This window comes from Gymnoscopelus braueri (assembly GCF_963280865.1).
Source record: "Gymnoscopelus braueri genome assembly, chromosome: 8".
Classification (NCBI taxonomy): Eukaryota; Metazoa; Chordata; class Actinopteri; order Myctophiformes; family Myctophidae; genus Gymnoscopelus; species Gymnoscopelus braueri.
Genome location: NC_137609.1, coordinates 43,035,027 through 43,058,666, shown reverse-complemented (window position 1 = coordinate 43,058,666; position 23,640 = coordinate 43,035,027). Strand labels below are relative to the sequence as shown.

Sequence of the window (23,640 nt, the reverse complement as noted above, 5' to 3'; positions counted from 1 at the left end):
CTCCATCAAAGTTGCCCAAACCTGGTTTTGAGGATACTCAAACATTTCTATATATTCTTCTATCAAGTGATTGAGTACAGTAAATGAAGCAGTTGTATGCAGCTGCTGCACTGAAGCAATTTTACACAGCGATACTGTGCACCCTATACTGTGGTTATGCATGTTACAGTCCTAGAATAAGGCAAGCACAGGGAAAGTACTAATTACTTACTAGATTACAGCAGTAAGTCTTCAATATTGATTACTTGAGCACATCGGCAAATGTTAGGGGCAGCTAGCATTGCAATGTCTCGAGTTCCACTATGATCACAGACATGTGTTGTGTGCTGTTACACCCCATCTAAAGAACAAAAATACCTGCTTCATAATTAATAAAGTTTTTTTTGCAATGTGATTTGCTGTTTTTATTTCCAAGCTCTTTTACTCATCTCTGAAATTGCAAAGTAGATGAAATGCACAGTAAAAGTTGAGTGAAATCTAAAGGGTTTCCTACTGCTAAATTTGTACATTGTACACACAAGGACGCAGGAACATTAAATAAAATGAAGACAGCAGAGCTTGATTAAACATAACCATATATATTTTATTCTCAATACGGCAAAATACAAAGAATATTCAGGACAGACTCCCATTAGTAACAATTAATACTCACTTCACAAGAATGTTGTTTTTTAATTACATGATAGCCCAAGTTTGAAGACCAAACTCAATGAGTACCTTATTCATATTGCATCCATAATATATAGCATCTCTATTGTCAGTTCTCTTAAAACTAACCCAATTTAGACTATTGTACTTTATGTGTAAGCTCCCGGGTCTTGCTTTTTGAGACAAGTTTTTAGAAAAAGAAGTAGCACAACATACTGTAGAAAGTCCTACAACTGCTCGTCGCGTACGGAAATACCTCCGTTTTCAAAAAAAGACATCTCAGGTCAAAAAGTTCAAAAGGGGAAGCGTAGTAAAGTACGGCTTTGATGTGAGGAACAGACGAAGAGATAGAATTTTGTTTTTTTTACATAATGACATGCCTTGGCCTTAGCATCCATCCACTCGTATATCCGTCCGTGCAACACCCATCCATCCACACCACCCATCCATCCATCCGTTCGTTCGTCCGCACCACCCATTCAATGTGATCCACAATATACGTACATTTCATGACTTTACAACTCTCCATATTTAATACAGAGAAGAGAAAATATTAGCACTTGGATCTAAAGACACAGCTGATTATGTGGCGACTGTGATATTGACAAGAGGGGGGGGGGGGCATACGATCGAGTACAGTTAACAAAATGATTGATAAAACAACTTGATATACAGCGTTATGAGACTCGGGTGGTATCTAATAACTTTGAAGAAGAGGAAGCAAACACGAAGGCTCACAGAGAGAAAGGAAGAAAAATGTGCATATAATGTCACAAATATATGTACAATGTTTTTAAATTTCAATAAAAATGTCAACCTGTTGTAGAAATTCACCCTTAAAGAAATGTCCTATTTACAATTTGTACATTTGCTTTTAAATAGAAACATGCAAGTGTTAACATCTTTCTACTGAGTGTCAAAAGAAAAAAAAAAGAAAAAACTTTACCCTGGATTCTTCCAAGTTTTAATTAATATTAATTACTTCTTACACTGAAATCTCATCGCGAGCAACTTCCGATACATCAACGTCTTCTTATTTCATGAATTCAATGAAAAGAAATGTTTTTAAAAAATCAAGAAAGAGAGAGGGAGTGAAACAAAAAAGACAATCAGCAAAGGGGCATAAAAAATAAATAAATGTGAGAAGTGTTAAAATTTTTCGCTAATGCTAAATTTGTACATTTGACTATTAGTGTAAGGACCTGTATTTACAATGTGTACCAGTGTATGAAGACATTGAGTGGGTGGGCCGACGAAAACTACACGCCCAAGAGGAGGAATTCCTAAGAGAAAAGTGGCCTCCAGCGTTAAGTACAAAATGGCTCAAGCCATCCTTGTTTGGTTATAAAAAACCTATATATACACACATACTAAACCAGTACACAAAGTTGCAAAAGCTAAAAGGCATTTGACATTTGAGTCAGTCAAACAAGTGTCTTTTGGGGGACAGAAAAAAAAGAAGACTACTACAAAAATAAAATAAAGACAAAAACCAGCAGGGGAGAAAAAGAATCCCAGGCGTAAAAATTAAATACAGACTTTTCCAGGAACCAATCCTGATTGTGTGTGTATGCGTGTGTGTGTGTGTGTGTGTGTGTGTGTGTGTGTGTGTGTAAAAATCCTGCATAGATTTAAATACCACTTCTGTCTTTCACTCTTTCAAGTAGAAGAGAAAACAACAGTATCTCCCCTACAAAGAGAGACCAGGGAGCCAGCCAATGTGTAAAATATACTCAACAGACGTGGTCAAAATAGCAGTTCCATATAAATACCATCGAGACGGGATCAGGTTAAGCATCGGGTAAGTTTGTCAATCAAAGAAAAGTACAATAGATTCATGATCCATACTTTACATTGACTGTCTGTACTTACTAGCACTTTTAGTGTATCGTCTTCCGAGGGAAATCCCATCCACCTAATGCTTATGAAGCCCCAACAAAACTTGATATATAGAGTATCTGTGGATGGTATTTGGACCAGGTCTGGTATTAATGTTTCCAGCATGTGTTCTTTGTAGAAACTGGGCTTAAAAAAACAACAACTAAAAAGACAGCCATCAGCCTGAACTTTATCCAAACCATTCAGTGTCAAGTTCTTGGTTCCAAAGCACTGGCGTCCACATTGCCATGCAGAATGTTGCCTTCATGACAAACTGAACAATTCAATTGGAACTAAAACCAACATCAGGTCAACCGGCACTGTTGTTCTGAGTCGTCTTTAACCTGCCTGCTGTACCATGAATACAGACAATTAGGTGGCATGTGTGTTATATATATTTAATGAGTAAGACTATCACACTAGGTAGAGCATCAAATAGCTAAATTAATTACATTTAAATAAGAACAATTCCATATACAAATACTTTGCATTTCATAACCCCTGTTCAACCCGCTTTAAGCCTATGCACTTGAAAAGTTATAGCTTTGCTTCTCCAGAAAAAAACTGGTACATACATAAATAAAAATCTATATTGGCCATCTTACTTCATGACTGGAATATATAACCATAGATCTTAAATTCTTTGTTCTAGAAATGCAATACTGCTAATTGGTGCCACTGATGCTACCCTACAAAACATGTTTAGCTGCATCTTTACATTATGCTAAATTTGATTTCATAAAGGCCCAAACTTTTCTTTTCCTGCTCTAATTTTGCACTGGACCAGTTTGTTAAGAACTGCATTGTAAATAACTGCTTTATATAAATGGATACAATTTTTCAATACTTGGACACACCCTGATGTTCCATAGAAAAATACACTATACGCCAGTGGCTTTCAAACGGTTTGTGTGCAAGGCACACCAATGGGCAAGTCAAAATTCTCAAGGCACACCTGTATTTATTGCAAAAATAGCCAATCTACAAGGCTCACAATGCGTCGCAGTGCGACACATTGTGAAGCTTGTAGATCTGCCATTTCTACAATTTTTGACAATTTGTGGGGGGAAAATAAATACAATAATTAAAATAAATAAAAGAAATGTGCTTAAAATAAATGTGCTGTGAGCTTGTAGATTTGCCGTTACCTCTATTTATTTATTTTTATTTGTGAAAAACTAAACGTTTTCCCTAAGATGAGTTGACACGCCCAAAAATAGGGATGCCAGGTTGAAAGTGATTAAAATATATATAAATATATTTTAGGGTATAGAATTTGCCTCCGTATTGTGAAATAAGTGTGCATAAAATACTGACATAGTAAATTGAAAACGAATTCATAACCTTTTGTGTAATATTGCAATAATAATAATAATAATAAGTGGTTGTCAGACAATTCCAAGGCAAACCTGGACTTGTCTAACGGCACACACCAGTGTGCCTCGGCACACCGTTTGGAAACCACCGCTACTTCTTTACACAACCCTTTATGATGCACAACAACAAGGACAGCTCAGTGGAACAATAACACCATGTTCTCAACGAACAATGCAGCTACAAGTACACTGTCATCTCTTAGGTACAAACTAAAATATTCTGCCAACTGCAGATAAATAAGGAATTAAGATCGTTGGTGGGGAGATGTGGTATGTGTGTGTGTGTGTGTGTGTCGGGGGGGGGGGGGAAGCTTTTGTCCAAACAAACTCAAAACCCACACTGCTCAAAAGCTAACTTTTTGATCAATTCAATAACTCGTTACTCGTAGAACAGAACCACCATTTAGAAATTCATGGTTGGCGGTACCCTGTACAAGTACAAGTTCCTCTACAAGTAAAACCACAGAGGTCCATTCCAAGACAAATCTCGGGCTCCAACAGACTTGTTTACAGGGAACATGTGCATTTTTGAACCAGATGGTGACCATCAGCTTTGCCATAGTGGAGGCAAAGACTGAGGAAACTGCATATTTGTTGTACCTGTACAGCGATTGCTACCATGTACAGAGAGACTTGTAGAAAGACAAATCATTGCCAGCTTCCCGCAGCTATTCTAAACAGTGTTGTAATGCCAAAATGTATGCTGTAGTAATAAAAGCCATTAAAAAAAGGAAGAAAGAAAAATGCAAAATGCATTTCAAAGTAATGGTACTCATTCTCTTTCCTGTAGATCACATACAAGGCACAAAAAAGATAGAGAAAAACCTTCGTTTTAAAGCACCTTTGGTGTTTACGGGAGGTACTTTGGTAAAAAAAAAAAGAAAAAAAAAGTGAAAGTGGAAAAGTGAAAAGAAAAAAGCCCAAAGCCAAATTAAGCCAAAATGTGCTTGTAGCCTTTAAACCATTTTAGTGTATTTCATAAATAACTCGCAGCGAGCTTCAATGCCAGGTGGAAAAAAAACGTCGCCTTCAGTTTCTAGCCAAAGATAAGCGCCAGGACGCCGGTACATGTAGCATGGGGAATGAGCTTCTTTTGTTTCTGTGCCACAGTGAAGATGCTTCACCCTGTGTGTGATGACGTCATCAGAAGGGTGTGTAGATGCTCCAAATTGCTCAGTGTTTTGGCAAGCTGGTGTAGGAAAATGGACACAGTGTTGCAGATATGCTCTGAGAGGTTCATCACAAGCGTATATGGAGGACCAGAAGTTGATTTTGCATGTATGTGTGTACAGGTTTTGTGTCTGTGCATTGTCTGCATGAGGATGCATGCGCCTATGCGCACAAGCATGGGTTTGAGCGTGTGCAGTTATACGCAAATGACTGTTTGTGTGTGTTTGTATGCATGTGTACTGTTTCGGAAGCAAGCCTCTATGAAGAGAGTCCTCGCTAGGGAATATGCTTTGCGTCCAAGCGCAGCCAGTGAAGGCCCTGCCGTGTGTATCGCACCAGTTCCGTCATGCTGCTGGTGTTGAAGATCAGAGGACCCATCATCTTGTCCAACTCCAAAAAGAACTCTGGGGGGGGGGGGGGGGAGAGAAAAAGGCCAAACGCACGTGTCAAAAGGTCATCCATTTAGACATTGTTCACTATGTGGCAGGGGGGGGGGGGGGGGGCGGGGCAAACGCAATTCATCACTTACAGGTCAAACCACCACTTGCCTGCTTGTGTCTTACACGCTTACACACATTACTTGTGGAGCGTAAAGCCAGAAATAGCAATTCTAAAGTCCTAAAGTTCTTATGTGGGAGCGTCACGTTTTACAAAATGAAAAATTTACCGCTGTGGAAGACATTGGTGATACAATAGTAAAAGTTTTAGATCATTAGTAGAAATAGTAGAATATGGTCATTCAGCTTCCAATGTCGTAAGACTAACTCATACATACATCCAGTGGGGTAATGGTGATTCTTTTTACCCTGCACGTTAAAAGATACTGGCCACACACGGCCATACAGGCCGTGGTGTCCCGTGCAGCAACTAGGCCTGTCACAATTATTACATAATCGTCTACTCGCAATTATTTGAGATAGTCGCAATTATTTTTGCATAATCGTCATAATCGTTTCAATGTTGAACAACGTTCACACATTTTCAAATATTAAAAAAAAAGCAGAAATAGCAGATCTACAAGCTTACAACGCGTCACGCTTGTAGATCATCTATTTCTGCAATTTTTACATGTATAACATTTAAATACATATTAAATATGTTAATAATTTCTTTGTATATTTAAGTTATTCATCATATCTGCCCTGTGATTTTTGATTACGAAGCCTAAAGACAAAACAGATTATTTTTTTTATTCATATGTTCCGATGTTCAATGCCAAACACACAATTAAATGCCAAACTGAATACATTAAAGACAAAAGGGAAAGGTGGCTGATTCTCCGATAGAACAGGACAGACACTCAAGGCAGAAAACAATGCTAAAAAATCAACCTCAGCTCCACTACGCTATCGACAGGCACTGCCGGAAGGCATCTTGCGCTATTAACCCATTGAGACCTGAAGCCGATTCTACATGTCTCCTAAATCGCAACAGTTTTCTGAAAAACTTATGTTTCTATATCAGTGGTGCTCAATCTTTTTCATGTCACGGACCCCCAAAATTATATGTATTTGGCCGCGGACCCCCATCAAAATATGTTGTTCCAGGGACCCCCCAGAAGCAAAGATTTGAGTTAAAAATGTTTGCTTTAAAAATATATATATTCAAAGATTTGCACCCATTTTCACGATTTAAAAAAAATAGCAGATCTACAAGCTCATAGCGCGGCACTCGGTGCCGCGCTATGAGCTTGTATATCTGCTATTTTTGAATAGCCCAAAGTGTAAAATAATGCTTTTTAGCTCAAATCTAAAAATGACACAGTTCCAGGTCTTAATGGGTGAAAACTCCCCGACCTGACTGATGGCGGCCGGTGCCAACGGGATTGTTTGGGCTCACCTTTCTGCTCCTTGGCCAGCTGTTCGGCCTGGTCCCAGACTTCGGTGGCGTACAGGAAGTTGGAGGTGACCTGGACGTAGCTGGCGGCCATCTGGTGAATGCGTTGAGGTATGGTAACCAATGAGCTGCTGCTACTGCTGCTGCTGCCTGATGAGTAGCCGCCGGCGGTGCCAGGTGACAGCTTGGGGGACACCGGGGAAGGCATGCTGGCTGCCTTACTGCGTTCACACAAACGACACAGACATTGGTTAATGATGTTGACAGTTTGTTTGGGTACGTGCTCCGCTGGACAGGGTTACAGTTACAATTTAGACGTTTTGTCTTACAAGAGCGACATACAAAGTGCGAGGTCGGAGAAAATGCTGTGAATGTTTTGTCAACAACCAGGGTAAATTGTCATGTTGATTAGAGACAACAAAGCAACATAGATAGGATTTATCTGAAAGCCTCATTATGTAGCTTTTTTTTTAATGAATAAAATGTCATTTTGTCCAATCTGTATGGTAGAGTATGTTAACACATCGACCGCCAGAGGTTAATCTCATAATGTACTCACCAGTGCCAAGGTGTTTTTGTTGTTTTTTTCATGTCACCATAGATCTTGTTAAAATCCTTAAGATTGAGCTCTACACGGTCTGTTTACATCCGCGAGATCTCCCTGTATCTCCCAGTGAAGATCGCGTGTCAAACGGGGCATCCATGTTTGAGTTAGAGCGGATTACGTTAAACAGTGAAATGCGAGGAGAAAAAACTACAGGAAGAGAATTGAGTTTCAGTTTCGTCTGTAGAATGGGAGCGGGCGTGATCGTCAAAACCGGATCCCAAATAATTCTATTTCCGGTCATCAAACCGGAAACGGAAGTGGATCAAAAAAATTCCGAAAGTGCACCCGGACCGCGCATTCGCGAAAAGACCGCAGCCCGTAGGGCTACGGTCTCGGCGCTTAACAGTTGGATTTAACGGACCGTAGGACTACGTTCTTGGCGGTTAATGTGTTAATACAACACAACTTATACAATCGGGGTGGTTGTATTTGGTCTCCCTGCTCTTCTATCGAGACATTTAGATCGTGTCAAAGGTCATGTCTCACCTAGACACAGGATCCGACACGAATTTTGACCTGATGGTCAAGATTACATTTATCCAGGCCGGCTCTATTAGCTCAATGGTACAAATGTCAGCACTTGCGCAAGAAACCGGGTTCAAATTCGGGGTAGAAGGGTAAAGTTACATAGTGCTGCTATATTATATTTCTTTGTTAAAATAAGTGTTGAATAGCTCCATCTTCTGATAGAGTGTTTGCTTAGTAAGAGTGGTCTACCAGCAAACAAAAACATTATTTTCAGGTCGGGATACAAATTGCATCCAATTAGGAGAGAGAGCTCATACAGGATAAACAATTGAAATTGGAAGTGATGACACAAAGAAGTAAGAAAATTGGCTCTGGAACACTATACAATGTATGGTGATAAATGGGTACTCTCTCCTGATTGGCTGAAATTGGCAACCCACTTGTATGAATAAACAGAAAATGCATTTTCTGTTTATTAAAGAGATGGCGAGACCAGTAACTCTACATTTAATAACGTACAATGTACTAAGGCTGTGTTTTTACCTTCTAGAAACTACAAAATCAGTCTAGGGTTTAATTCCCCTTTAATGTTCAGAGAGAGTTGCATATAGGTAGTTGCATAATATAATATGCTAAAATAATACACTACAACACCACACCACACTGATAGTCTACAAACATCCTTTGAAATACTCTTTAAATTTAAGTGACTTACTTTCCCAATCCAGGAGAGGGAGCCTGGGTGTTACTCAGAGAATTCTACACAAACGAAAATAAGAGTGTGTAAAAGGCAGAGAATGGATTAATGTAAAACTAGTTTAGCAGATTTAATACAGCCAAGTGTTTGGCTGTATTCGTGTACACACACAATGATCAGAATTTCTACAAAGCAACAATTTGGCATACCTTTAAATGTTCAGTGAGTGTTTTGGAGTATTTCAGTGCGCTCTCTTTCCTTAGTTTAAACAACCGTAGATAGAGAAGGGACTGGCATCGCAGGCTGGAGAAGGGAAATGATTCATTTTATTATATTTTTTAAGAGAGGGAGGGAGAGAGAGAGAGAGAAAAAAAATGAAGCAAGAATTAGCCTTCATTTTGTGTGGAGAGAGAGAGAGAGAGAGAAAAAAAGACAAAACAGATGGTCATGTACATGCAGTTTTTTCCTGCCTTCGGGATATGTGTGCACTTTTAGTGCAGAGGTTCTCAAAGTGGGGTCCAGGGACTCTCAGGGTTCCTTGAGGGGGTTCTAAATGGACCCTTTCAGGTCTGTGACTCTAGTTACGGGGCTTGAAATTAAAACGTTTGAGAGCCACAGTTTTAGAAGATTACGGGTAGGGTGACACCACAAGCCCATGGAATGGAGGCTGGCTGGACATGTGCTATTAGCATGCTTACCACAGTACTGCTAGCCTCTTGTCTGATGAAGTGGCATCCGGGGCCATGTAGCTTTTTAATTTCATAGTGTATCTGAAAGTCAAGACAAAAAGGTATGTTTACCTGACTGAAAAATCTGTTCTCCAGTACAACACTGACACAAACATTGATATCAGACTGTCTTAATAACGAGTTCCATGTAAATGTTTTTTACCACGCATTTTCTAAGCATGTCTTAACTCATTGCCTGCCATGGACGAGTTAATTCGTCAAATGAGTTTTTTTTCTTTCTTTCACACAACCAGAGATAACGCGATCCGAAGATTTACTGCTCCATTCACTTCCTGGTTAATTTATTAATTAAAAATCCTGTGTACTTTTTTTTTTTTATAATGTTTTTTTGCCAAAACATGCTACTTTTAACGGCGCATAACAAGCTAATGGGAGGTGTGTACAGACCCCTGGGGTACCCCAGACGGTCAACGAAGTATATAGGACAACTACAAGCTCTATGCTATTATCGAAAATGTTTGCCTACAACGACATGCCCAAAATAGGAACGCCAGGTTGACAGCAGTTAAGTACACTAGACTCTAGTTGTGAGCTGATCTACAAGTTCTCAACGCGTCACGATGCGACTTGTTGTGAGCACTGTGCTTGTTTAACCACACAAATCTTCTACGGGGGTCCCGCATATTTTCGAATGGGGGTCTGCAGCCAAATATATTAATATGGGGGTCTTTGAAAAAAACTAAAACAATACAACGACGCATTCATAATATGAATGTGTCATTGTTTTGTTTTCATATTTTTTTTAGCACTAGAGAAATGCCCAGATACAAAGTAATCATTTTGTATCCTTACTTGATGAGCTCCACAGTTTCTGCATACATGGGGAATGGAGATTTGGCCTCCTGGGCGCTTCTTTCCAGGGCGTTGCCACACTCGATAAATGACACCACAGCGTCCAGGTAGTAAACTGCCTTCTCAAACCGGTCCAACTGTGTCAAGCAGGGACATGGCATATGAAAACAAGCTCATTGGTTAATGACTCATGCCTAAATCAACAGACATGTGGCCTCAATGAAACATTTCAGTCTGTTGCAAAACTGTGAATTTGACCTTTTTACTGGAAGGCCCTTTCCTGTCAAGTGGCCTCTTCCAGAAAGGGGAAGGGCACAAACTGGTCGCTGTGAAGTCTCCCTACAGGAGTGGAAGCACGAGGGCAAGAGGAAATGCTATCTGATAATCGCCAGGGTAAATTGATACCAGTTTATAGTACCAATTATAGCTCTTCCACCTGCTTATCTTACAGGGACTTGAGGGCCAGGTAACAAATGACATTGGGTTTTTTCCATTTCAGGCCACAGTTCATGGACTGTCCTGTCACTTCTAAGACAGTGATAGACACGGCATTCTCACTCCCAAGGCGTCATATTTCGCTGCTTGGTCAAGGGACCTTTAACCCATTAAGACCTGAAGCCGATTCTACATGTCTCCTAAATCCCAACAGTTTTCTGAAAAACGTATGTTTCTATATCAGTGGTGCTCAATCCTTTTCATATCAAGGACCTCCAAAATTATATGTATTTAGCCGCGGACCCCCATCTCAAAATATGTTGTTCCAGGGGGTCCCAGAAGCAAAGATTTGAGTTAAAAATGTTCACTTTAAAAAATATCTATATTCAAAGTTTTGCACGCATTTTGACGATTTTTCAAAAATAGCAGATCTACAAGCTCATAGTGCGGCACTCGGTGCCGCACTATGAGCTTGTAGATCTGCTATTTTTGAATAGCCAAAGGGTAAAATAATGCTTTTTAGCTCAAATCAAAAAATTTAACAGATGCGTTCCAGGTCTAAATGGGTTAAGTTCGATGCCGACGCAGAGGAAGCGGTCATTTACTATTCTCTGCGTATTGGTGTGCAACTTCAACGGTGGCGAGTCCGCAGAAGCAGGTTTCGCACCGTTCGGCACGGAACCTCTCTTGGGTGCGCATTATGGGGCTCATGCCTGCTTCTGAGGGTGCGCCTGCCTTGTTCTCAATGTTTTTATGTGTTTTTTTTAATGAGGGTTGGCTTGGTCAAAGGTGACACCTTGGGATGAGAATGTGTCATAATAAGTAATAGCAATGTGTAGTAAAATGGTAATAAGACCACGAAATGTTTGTGCAACATTACCGGACAACATTACTGGACAGCATTCCTGACAAGTGGGATTGAATTGAGACAAATTGGGAGGAAATATTTACAGCATCAATTTGGACATGTCCGTTTAGGTAATGCCAGTAGTCTCCTAGATCTATCAATGAACTCCATGCAAAAAAAATCACATTATTGTTTGTTTATCTAGAGGTAGAATTTGAGCTGTTTTCTCACTGCTTTGCATGCAACCTGCCGTCACTTCATGTTCTTGGTTTCTTGAATATTCGTGGTTTCACAGGAGAATAGCTTACCACTCTTACCAGTGCATCTGCATTGTGTTTCAGTTTCTTGGCCTCCTGTAGATAATGATCAGCAGAATGGACCCTGAAAGACCAAGCAGAATTTGTACAATGTTTAAATTCAATTTTACAAACTTCAGCCATTATATTCACTTCCTCTGAATTTCATTTAAAGAATCTAAATACGACAACACAGCAATAACTGGCAAGGCTAGGATGTTTCTTTGTCACAGCATGACGAGGACATGGTTTCCCAACAGTTTTTTTCCCCCTCCCCTACTAAAGTTTAGATTTACATCCTGTGCACTCTGCTCCGACGCATCCATGCCTGGCCTCGAAGGCCCTCCTGGAGTTTTTACTGCATCAAAGGCAACCCTAGAACCCCGGCGGCAGCTCTCCGCGTTTAGCCTGCCGAGGGGGGGTTATCCACAGTGGAACAGGCTTCTCTTACCTTTCCTCAAACAGCAGCTTGGATCTCTGAGGTTTGGAGCCGTCCGTGGAGAGTGGCGGCACGGCCAGCTGGTTATCACAGCCCTTTGAGGATTTCTCCTGCAGCGAAGGAAGGGAATAAAGTTTCAGTGAAAAAGAGCCCAGTGTGTTTGAGGCGATGGGCTGAAATGGAGATGGGGAGACCAGCGAGGAAGGTGAGAGTGAAGGAGACCAGAGAGAGAGACATGTCAGGTTTGCTATGTGTCTATGTCTAGTGGCTGTGGGGGCAGGTTGGACAGAAAAAGGGCAGACCTACAGAGGGATTAGTCAACCTCTGCCTGAAACAAACATGTTGCCTACATTGTCCTAACTAGAGATGCACGATATTGTTTTTTGGATACCGATACCGATTATTTGCTGGGTCATATCTGCCGATACCGATCCGATACCGATATATTATATATCATATTTATATTGAGCTCATTGCTGAATTTTTGTATTTTAATTTGTTTTACTGGTGAAAGTTGATGGTAAACCCCCCTCTCCACTAACCCTACTGTGGTGAAAAATATTTATGGAATAAATACATTATAATTATATATATTCTTCTAAGTAACAAACTTAACTATGACATCATTTTTGTATGCTATAAGCCATCACAGAATTATTTGAATCTTTGTATAACACAAAACCATATGTTATGTGGCCTATGGAACTAAGATCATTGAATCTAGTTTGTTATTAGTGTTATTCATATTGTCTGTGTGTGTGTGTGTGTGTGTGTGTGTGTGTGTGTGTGTGTGTGTGTGTGTGTGAGAGAGAGAAAGAGAGTGAGTTTAGGACAGGGACAGCTTGCTTCGTACACTACACTACAGATTGTAGGACAACAGGATGTCAAAGACAGAAACATTACCAGCTGAGAGTTAATTTGTGCTCATTCTCTGTGGTTAAATAAACAAGCAGCTTGCTTGTTCAAAAGCAGCCGCTGGTTGCAGTCGAGTAACGAGTGTTTGTTACGTCGATGTTAAATAACGAGGCAATGTACACATTCGTGTTGAAAATATATCCTCCGCAGTATCCCTACTCTAATCTAATTTAAGATGTACAAGAAACCCTCTGACTGTTCTGGGTATGAACTATGGACGTGAAGAGTTTGTTTGCTGTTAGTTTGCTGTTAGTTCCACTTGTCACTTGTGCAGCCTAGTCTGCTCCGCTGCGTAGTGAGAGACATTGCATGTAGAGCGTGTGGAGGGGGGAGGAGGCGGAGCTACAGCTGGCTCTCTTAAAGAGACAGAGACAGGCAGACAGACTGCTCTCGCCTCTCGGTCATTTTATTATACAATATCGGTGAATTTAATCGGGTTTATTTTGACATCGGTTCGGTACAGATATGGCCGATATGGGCCAATATCGGCCGATACCGATAGGTTACCGATTATATCGTGCATCTCTAGTCCTAACAAACCACTCTCTGTATAAATGTGCAACTAGTGAGTGTATACGCGTGTACACAAAACTCCAAACATCCAATCTTCTCTACTGGTCAACTTCTGTATGGGACTAAATCCACCCGGGACTAAATCAACCCGTTTTGTTGTATTGTTCCGCATGTTTTTTTTACCATACTGTCCATGCCTAACAAACAAACTTTACAGTATCACCCGTATTGCCTTCAAAATCATCGGACTTCCCACACCCACACTTGCTGATATGAACAATAAGGCCATCACACGCTTAGCACTTTCGATAACAAATGACACTGATCATCCCCTGTATCGCTACTTCGACCTCATGCCATCTGGTCGGAGATAGGGAACCTTAAAGTGGCAAAAGGTTCGTTTTAGCAGGAGTTTTGTCCCCTCAGCCATCGCGGCATTAAACCAACTGCCCCGTCCATAGGAGGGTTTTCTGTGTACAGTGGGGACCTCATGTTTTTGTGATATGTTGTTTTTGATGTTATGTTGTTTTTGTTGTTATTAACGAACATACCTTGTGAAGACAATTTTCCCCTTGGGGACAATAAACATTATTATAATTATTAAATGTGTCAACACCGGCCTTTTCTTTGGCTTCTCAACAGACTGAAACCCTAGGAGGCTGAGGTGTTAGCTGAAAATGCCATGGCCCCTCCCATCCATTCTATTTGATGGTATTTTTTAAAGGTCCCTCGTGAACACACAGTGCATAGACTAGCAGCCATGAAAAAATTGAGCTGGGCAATCATGCTCAGTTCCCAACAGACGTTTCCCGTCCCATCATAGTCACATAGCATCTAAAGACCCATTGTGCAAAAAGCGTCCAGCTGTCCCACTACCGATAAACGAGGTGAACAACAAGATGCTGTTGTGTGTCAACACAAGCTCTCCATCTCCCCTTCATACGTGCTCCACAGACCATGGCTCTGTCCACACCTTAACCCATTAATACCTGGAACTGTGTCATTTTTTTATTTGAGCTAAAAAGCATTATTTTACACTTTAGGCTATTCAAAAATAGCAGATATACAAGCTCATAGCGCGGCACCGAGTGCCACGCTACGAGCTTGTATATCTGCTATTTTTGAAAAATCCTGAAAATGTGTGTAAATCTTTGAACATAATATATTTTTAAAGCGAACATTTTTAACTCAAATCTTTGCTTCTGGGGGTCCCTGGAACAAAATATTTTGATGGGGGTCCGCGGCCAAATGCATATAATTTTGGGGGTCCTGGACATGAAAAAGATTGAGCACCACTGATATAGAAACATACGTTTTTCAGAAAACTGTTGAGATTTAGGAGACATGTAGAATCGGCTTCAGGTCTCAATGGGTTAAACAGACTGTACGGTCTACAGTCATTTAGCTAAAAAAAACATTTTCCTTTACGTTTGCCACTCTCATCAACACGCAAATGCCGTTACTAACAAATGACTAAGACTGAGATAAAAAAAAAGAGAGAGAAAAACACAAGTGAAGATTGCTCATTGTTACTTTGTGTAATGAGCAGCAGGGGCGGATTAACCCTTCGTGGTGCCCAGTGCTACAACCCGTTTTGTGGGTGGGGGGGGGGGGGGGGTCGTGGTGCAGCAGAAAATGGGTCTTTCCACGATAGTAGAGTCTTCTTCCACTTTTGCCCTGCCGTTTGGTGCCCCCCCCCCCCAAGGTTGGTGCCCTGTGCTGCAGCACTTAATGTCCTTGCATTAAGCCAGCAATGATGAGCATGCACCTGAAACAACAACAATGGCGGATAGATGCTGTTTTGTTTACATTGGGTTAGCACTGCTAGGTCTATTCACACGTGTAGGAAGTCCAACGTGTGTGGCTTGCGGTTTCATACATTTAACTCGACTGTACACACACACACACAATCACATTTGGCTTTCTGGCTTGCCATAGCTTTGTTTTTCTGTGATTCGTCTTTTGTAGGAAGGAATAATAATATTGATTAGGAATGAGTCACAACACAGGCTGAATGTTCTCTGCCCTGGCATGCTTTTAATATGCACAGAGATTATTTTGTCAAACAAAAGGTCATATGGACAGATTTTCCTTTTGTGAGGTTGTAGATTGGCTATTTTCGGCGAAGGCATTTGGTTTATAGGGAAAGAAGGAGGGGACGTAAAGAAGTATAGACCCCTGGGGCAGGGGCGTAGCCACGGGTGGGCATAGGTAGGCCTGGGCCCACCCATTTGGTTTTTCTACACACCCAAAAAAAAATAATATATATATATATATATATCATATTCAGCCATTTTGATAAATCCGTCAAACCCGCAAAAAAAGTACCCAAAAAAAAAAACGTGCCCACCCACTCCTGCCTAGGCCCAGCCTACGATAGCGTTCTGGCTACGCCACTGCCCTGGGGGACCCTGATCAATGAAGTATGAAGGGTTTATGTGGTTAAAACGGGAGGGGAACATATCTGATTAGAAAGACATGTGGACAGGGCCAAAGCGAACAAATGTAGCTATTACTGGTCATCTTGCTGTGTCATATTGGGAAGCATGGGTTAGCCAGGGGGGTGAGCCGTGAAGCCTGATTTATACGAGTTGTGTGCCGGTGCTGTGCAACAAAGTACACAGAGGCTGCAACGCTTTTTCAACAGATCTGAGGAGGTGGTTAGAGCTGGGTTGGCTTTCAATAGCATGCTTTATAAAAGGTAAAGCTTTAGTGTCACCGCAGCGTGCCGCTGCCAAGCGAAGAGTTGGCCTTTCTACTACGCTCACCTTCAGTGGTGGAAAAAGTACTCACTTTGTTACTTCAAAATTTACTTGAGTAAAAGTACAAAAGTATTGGTATCAAAATGTACTTAACAGTACCAAAAGTAAAAGTTCTAAAATGTTTGAAAATAGCCGATCTAAAAGCTCACAACGCGTCGCATCGTTGTGAGCTTGTAGATCTGCTATTTTCAAATAGCCTAGGTATAAAATGGGGCTAAAGTGGTTAATGTATGTTTTATAATGTGCAAAGTAACTAGTAACTAAAGTTTTCAAATAATTGTAGTGGGGTAAAAGTACAATATGTTCCTCTGAGATGTAGTGGAGTAGAAGTAAAAGTACTGAAAATTAGAAATACTCCAGGAAAGTAAAAATACCTCAAAAGTGTATTGTAATTACAGCACTTGAGTAAATGTACCTAGTCACTTTACACCACTGCGAGTAAATGTACTTGGGTTATTTTACACCCCCTGCTCACCTTTCCCTCTCTCCGTCCCTTGTCTTCTCCCTTCTTGTGTTTGGAGGTGGAGTTGCCCTTAGTGCTGTGGCCTCCCTCCTTCCCACTGCCGGCTCCGCTGGACAACGAGGTGGACGACTGGCTCACCGTCCTCTTGCGACTCTGGTGCTCCGCCTTGGGCGTCCGCACGAGGGACATGGAGGGAGAGGGGACCGGCTCCTCCTTCTTCTCCAAGGACCGCTTTGACCTGGTGAGATAAGATTCCATATTGCTTTTTTCCCCCTCACACAGTGGTGGAAAAAGTACTCAAATGTTTTACTTAAGTAAAAGTATCAATACTGCAATGTAGAAGTACTCTGTTACAAGTAAAAGTCCGGAATTAAACATTTACTTGAGTAAAAGTACAAAAGTATTGGTATCAAAATGTACTTAAAGTACCAAAAGTAAAAGTACTAAAATGTTTGAAAATAGCAGATCTACAAGCTCTTGTGAGCTTGTAGATCGGCTATTTTCAAATAGCCTAGGTATAAAATAGGGCAGAAGTGGTTAAGGCACGTAAACAAACACAAACAAAGCTGATTCAGACAATATAGAACATCACAAAACCCAGTACAGTTTGGTTTTTAAATAGAAATGTTAACATCCTGTTGATTTTACTATTCTTAAGGAAGAAAACCCTGGCTGGATCTGCGGATCCGGATATTCAAATAGTAAAATCAACAGGAAGTTGACATTTTCATAAAAAAAATAAACAGCACTGGGTTTGGTGAATGTTCCATATTGTCTGAATCCGCTTTGTTTGTGTTCGTTTACGTGCAAAAAGAGTGAGAGCTATTTCACTTTACAATGTAAGTCAATGAGGAGCATATTTTGAATGATCAATTTCTTATCAATGGAACAACTATTTTTGATTTCTTGTCCACCTTTGGAGTTACATCATGGCAAGGTAACTACACAACCCAAACCTCTACCAAAGTGGTCTTGCCCTTTAAGCGGTGAACCGCCATTGCTCAGATTTATTGCAAAAAAGTCACCCGCCAAAGTGTTGGGTCGCTTCCGAAAGGTACATGCCAAATGAAAAGTCTTTCCGTATTTGGCCCTTGGATGTGTCTATTTTCAGACCCTGGCATACCCTCCTGAAACGTAAGTGGCTTACTCTTTGTTGCTGTTCTTGTGATTCGACAGAGACTTGTCTTCTTGCTTGGACCTCTTACTGTCGGGTTTGGCACTGTCATCGTCATTCTTAACGTGCAAAAACAAAGAGAAGAGAAGAGAAAGCATGCATGTTAATGCCCATTTTCTGTACGTTTTTAGGTTACATATTTTCTAAAGGGAGTCCCAGAGCATTCTACCCGAGAAAAATCTGCCTCTCGATGGATCTGTGGTCAACGTTTGAACTTCTAACACCTGCCTTAGGAACAAAGGAAATGGGGCACTAAATCATTTGAATCATTAAATCATGTTTGCAGTTAACGGAGTAGAGGAGAACCTAAACACATGTGATAACAATGGACCCCAAGGGAAAGTAATGATGTTTAACTGTTCCGGGAACTTCTATGGATCTGCTCATGTTAAAATGTGTGAAGGTGTACCAAAATGCACCTAAAGCTGAAGCGGTTAAAAGTCATTTGAAGTGCGACAGGATGAGATGACACAGAATCATCATTCAACAAGTGCCGTATGATCATGCAAACCAACCAGCCTTAACAAACCACTTCAAGCACCACTTCACGAATCCCTAATTCAATCCCAAAGTCAAATTATCCCTTAAAGCAAGACACTGTTGCACTGTGCAGAGTTGGGAACTGGATTAGCCGTGCGTAACAAGCAGGATTCTATTTGTGTTTTACTCTCCCTGAAGAGAATAAACATAACAGTAGTTGACAGGATTTGGGGATTCCTGTAACAACAAAGGAGGAAGTACAAACGTGTCGCCGCTAGGTCTCATACCTTATGTTTCCTCTTGCCCTTGCTGGAGCTCTTCTCAGAGCTTTGCTTGCTGAATTCCTTTCCGTCTCTGTCGAGCGAGTCCTCCCTCTCCACTTTGATCTCCACTGGCTCCTTGTAGGGCCTCCCAGGGATCCTAGACAGCAGACTTAGGTCTGAAGAGAAGTATATTGTATAATGTAAGTGTACAATTTAGAGCAGCATGTGTAACGGAGAGTGGACTGGAACACAGTATGGATAATTAGCACAGCATTTCATCACTTGAAACAACTTGAAAGAAAAACAAACGGACCTATCTTGACCAGGAGAACCTGGAGTGGCTGCCTAGCGGGGTACCGCTCCTCCGGGTCGCTGAGCGGCGACAACAGCTCCTTCTCTTCCATGGGAGAGAACACGCAGGTCACGGGCGTACGGATGCTCTCCGGGTACTTTGAGTTTGGCGTCTGCGACGAGGACGGAATGCTGTCATTCTCCTCCGAATCGGACGAGGAGGAGTCCGTGTCGACGAACTCCCGGGACTTCTGGGAAGTCTTGGTGGGCGCGTTGGTTTTCCGTTTGCCCGCCGTGGCCACGGCGACCGCGGTGGGTCTCGGGGAGGACTTGGGCTCTTTCTTAATGTTGGGCTTACGGGACCCCTTGGTGGCGGCCTTGGGCCGGTGAGGGGCCGGCTCCGGGGCCGGCTCGCTCTCCACCCTCAGCCCCCCCTTGGGCTCCTCCACCACCGGGGGCTTCTCCGATTTTTTGGGCTGTTTCTTACCCACAGTCCTTCGCTGGCTCGCGCCACCCTCGCTCTGAGCGGGGGACTTTTGCCGGCCGCGGCCGCTCGCGTCTCCCTTCTGCGCCGCCCGGAGGTCCCTGCTCGGGGTCGGCGCCCCCGAGTCCTTGGACCCGCCTCCCTGGCCACCGTAGTTCCGCCCCGAGCCGTTGTCCCGGCCGTCCTTCTTGTGCTTGGTGGGAACGCTGCTGCTGCTGCTGTTGTTGTCCACCGGGGAAGCCGGGGAGAACTGCTTGTCTTGCTTCTTGAACCAGTTGTCCAGCTGCCATTTGTTGGGCTGCTCGGGCTGAAAGGGGGCGGGACAAGATGTGAGAACAGAAACTTGCGATGGAAATGTGTACATTTCGTTGCTGTCAGGCAGAAAACCTTGTATCTGCCCAATTCAACTTGTGTCACACAAAAGTAGCACAAATAGCCGATCTACAAGCTCACAACGCGTCGCAATGCGACACGTTGTGAGCTTGTAGATCTGCAATTTGTTGTCTGTGGGTTTTACAAATACTGAACCAATGAAAAGTATTAACAGGAGCTTGTGACTAAATAATAACTACCCCCCCCCCCCCCCCAAGTAAAGGTTTTGGTTTCCACCTGACAGCTACTATTTCTACCACTAAAAAGGTGAACTGCACATAGGACTTATGCTGGTTAACGTTGTGTGACATTATGGCATGATGTAAAACAACAGGTTCATGGAGGAAAGTTGGCAATCATTACTTCAGGAGAGGCGGGGCGCGGGGGTTCATTGGCCTCGCTGTCCGTCGAGCTGCTTTCGCTCTCGCTGTCGGACCCCGAGCTGCTCTCGGAGCCGCTGTGGCTGCTGGAGTCGTCCCGTGAATGGTCCGCTACCTCGCTGTTATTACTGTTATTACTGGGAGAGACAGACCAACGGCGCTTATTACATTAGACGGGGGTAGGCTGAAGATGCTCGCTCGCCTTGGCGCATGACGCCAGTGTTATTTCACCCGTGTTTTTGTATTGTGCATGCAGACATTTTTCAACAACTGTAAACATGCACACATCCCCCATAAAAACTAGAGGATTGAAAGTTATTTTTTTTCTCTTACATGGTGCATTGCTCACTGGTTGCATCATCTGTTATTGTGTTATTGTGACTATAGGACCACAGTCAACACTGGACACTTGTTCAAAAAACTTTGAAGTGGATACATTTTATACAGCTTCATCAATCATGGGAGCAAAAAAAGGCAATTAGGGTGTCACACACATTGCTTTTTCCTATACACGACCCTTTCTATGGAGGCTTCAAAAGAGTGCCTGGCCAAGTGTCTGACATTGTGCATTTGATACACAGCACGGGTTGACAAATAAACCCGTTTTCTACCACGTGTGGTCCAGCCAGTGATTAAAGAGTAATGAAACACACGCTTTCAGCCTGTTCCCTGCCTACTACACACTTTTAATGATCAACCAACGTGGGTTGGAGGAAGTGGGGGCCGTCTGCGATTGGCTAGCCTGAAGGATCTCAATAATAGCCCTCCCACTTGTGCAGCTAAGCATTGGTACAGGAGACATCACGGCCTCCAAAAGTACAATCTGATGTCATGTTTCTATGCAAGGCAAGAGGGTGGATCAGGGTGAAGAACGCGACACGTATGCCTGTATTTTTGGTTTTATGATATCTTCTTGGAAAAGATGAAATCTTGACTAGGAATGACACATATTACCACATATAAAGGCATAATAATGCGTGCACAGCTCACAATACATGACTTGGTGTTTCATTACTCTTTAATAAGCACCACTTATACCTTGCTGATGTGTTCCTGGACGCGTTCTTGGCTGAGTCCTGTTCTCCTCCATCATTGTCCTCATCACTGCTAAGCTTCAAGTCATCCTCCAGCATACTGAAACACAGTAAAAGCTAGTCACACCCTCACAGCTATGCAAGTAGAGTGCTACAGGAACTAGTCTTTGTAGGCCAGTGGTTCTCAAACTTTTTAATGTCAAGGACCCCCAATTTACTACCCCATAACTCTGAGAGGGTACAATTTGTACACGCTCATAGTTAAGACTGGTGAGGCTCCATTTGGCTCCTAACTATCAATCATTTAGCTTGGAACCCCTCAAGGATCCCTGGGGGTGCCTGGACCCTACTTTGAGAACCACTGTTGTCGGCCAATCTGGAAGTTATCTCTGCCCTAGTGGGTTCCCACTGGCCATTTTTTTGGCGTTGGGTTTTTTGGATCAATTAAGTAATGCCTACTTTATGCTCTGTGGTATGACGGTGTCGTGCACCAGAAATAGACGACCTGCAAACTCACAACGCTTCGCAGAAGTGACGTATTGTGAGCTTGTCAATCTGCCATTTTCGGCACATGACACAGTCATGCGACAAAGTATGAGTCGGGCTTAAGTACTGTAGCAGGCAAAGGCTTAATGATAGTAACACGTTTTGTTGATTTCCACAAATCTGCTTGTTTTGCAATTTTGGAAGCACACTGGCAATTTTCTATCTTTCTTTAACTATAATTACGTAAATCTCTTGTCTAGGTGCCAGTGACCTTTTATGTCCATATATGGGAGATGTTAACGGGTGTAGTTTAGGCTATAGAACAAAACGTGAAACTCTCTTAGGCTTATGTTAACCACAGAGCTTGTGTTCTGCATAATTTGAACACACACAAGGTGACATTTGGCGAGGGAACCCACGAGGTTTTAGGACTTCAAACTGTTGCACTCTATTTACAACCTGCTTTGTGCCCATTTCACCTTGTGAAATCTGTTGTGCTATTTAGCTCCTGACCTGCAAATCTCTGGACCTTTTCTAACTATTTAATGTCTAACCAACATGGACTTTTCCTCTCGTATGAATAACGCAAAAACTAATTACACTAAATGAATGGCGGTGGAACTGGCCTTTACGCCGGCCAGAGTGTAAAGGGTAAGGGGGTGGGGGGGGGCTGGGCACTCACTTGGGCTGATCGTCACAGTTGGTCTTGGATTGGTGACTGCTGGAGGACTTGGTAGAACTTCCCCTCTCTGGAAACACACATACGCGAGCGATGAGACAACCACAATGTAATCCTCCTCAGGTTTAGGATGTGTAGAGGTGTGTGTGTGTGTGTGTGTGTGTGTGTGTGTGTGTGTGTGTGTGTGTGTGTGTGTGTGTGTGTGTGTGTGTGTGTGTGTGTGCACATGCGTGCGTGTGTTGCAAAGCGGAGTATGTGTAATACTCACTATGTTGTCCACCTGGAAAACCTGAGTGCTGAGAGTCCTAAAAAGAATATTAAAAAAAAGTTGTATTCCTAATTATTAAAGAAAAATGTCATCAGCTCTGGATTCTACTGTACAGAATGGCTATTACTAAACAGTGAAAACATGACTTGCTGACAAATATGAGTGGTCCGGTGTCGCGCACACACAGCGCAAACAGCCCATCTACAAGCTCACAACATGTCGCTGTTGTGAGCTTGTAGATCGGCCATTTTGAGTGCACAACACCGGCACGCAACCAAATATACATGCATCCGAATTAAGACAATGCTGGTGATGCTTTATTAGAATGCATGTAAACAGTGACTGATGCCGACCTTAATGGGGAATGGAAACTTGGAGGGCTCCGTCTTGCAGGGGGTGTGGATGGCTGTCAATGGAGGGGGCCATGACTGAGTCATTTCCTGAGAGACCGGGGAAAAGAATTCAGCAGTTGTAACTCTTACAAAATGTTTAAGAAATACCGTCACTGACTGGACAGAGAGTGTGAATTGCTCATGGAATAGTCATCTTTCCAATATGCTGAATGCGGGAGTCTTTAGGAAAACCCCCAAAACGGCAGCAATGTACCAACCTTTAGAATCTCGTCGACACAGTTGGCGTCGCCGGGGCCCTAGAGACACACAAACATCACACTTAGCACATGTGTTCACACACACAACGTTGTCTCCAGTGTGAGAGATGACTTCTGTGAGTCATTTCTATATGGGCTTTATGATCTTGGGGTCACAGCCGTTGGAACCTTATTGCTGATCTGGAGCACCAGTGAAATCACAGCAATGACATCATCTCAAGACATCCT

At 42.4% G+C, this 23,640-nt stretch overlaps 1 protein-coding gene across 6 annotated transcripts in view; it reads right to left on the bottom strand.

Annotated features, from left to right (window-relative positions):
• Positions 1-562: 562 nt before the first annotated feature.
• aff4 (AF4/FMR2 family, member 4) overlaps positions 563-23,640 on the bottom strand; it is a 51,577-nt gene continuing 28,499 nt past the window's right edge. For 4 of the 6 annotated variants that reach the window (XM_080436417.1, XM_080436419.1, XM_080436415.1 and 1 more), the window contains 18 exons: positions 23,413-23,451; positions 23,156-23,242; positions 22,803-22,839; positions 22,538-22,604; positions 21,374-21,469; positions 20,319-20,472; positions 19,122-19,890; positions 18,833-18,984; positions 18,039-18,124; positions 16,904-17,129; positions 12,251-12,348; positions 11,812-11,884; positions 10,222-10,358; positions 9,379-9,450; positions 8,890-8,983; positions 8,699-8,742; positions 6,912-7,129; positions 563-5,476 (listed from right to left, as the gene is read on the bottom strand). In XM_080436417.1, the coding sequence (XP_080292543.1) occupies positions 5,349-5,476; positions 6,912-7,129; positions 8,699-8,742; positions 8,890-8,983; positions 9,379-9,450; positions 10,222-10,358; positions 11,812-11,884; positions 12,251-12,348; positions 16,904-17,129; positions 18,039-18,124; positions 18,833-18,984; positions 19,122-19,890; positions 20,319-20,472; positions 21,374-21,469; positions 22,538-22,604; positions 22,803-22,839; positions 23,156-23,242; positions 23,413-23,451 (2,577 nt within the window). In that variant the 3' untranslated portion in view covers positions 563-5,348. The remainder of the gene's footprint in view (positions 5,477-6,911; positions 7,130-8,698; positions 8,743-8,889; positions 8,984-9,378; positions 9,451-10,221; positions 10,359-11,811; positions 11,885-12,250; positions 12,349-16,903; positions 17,130-18,038; positions 18,125-18,832; positions 18,985-19,121; positions 19,891-20,318; positions 20,473-21,373; positions 21,470-22,537; positions 22,605-22,802; positions 22,840-23,155; positions 23,243-23,412; positions 23,452-23,640) is intronic. The other 2 variants (XM_080436416.1, XM_080436418.1) reach the window with 2 other exon arrangements.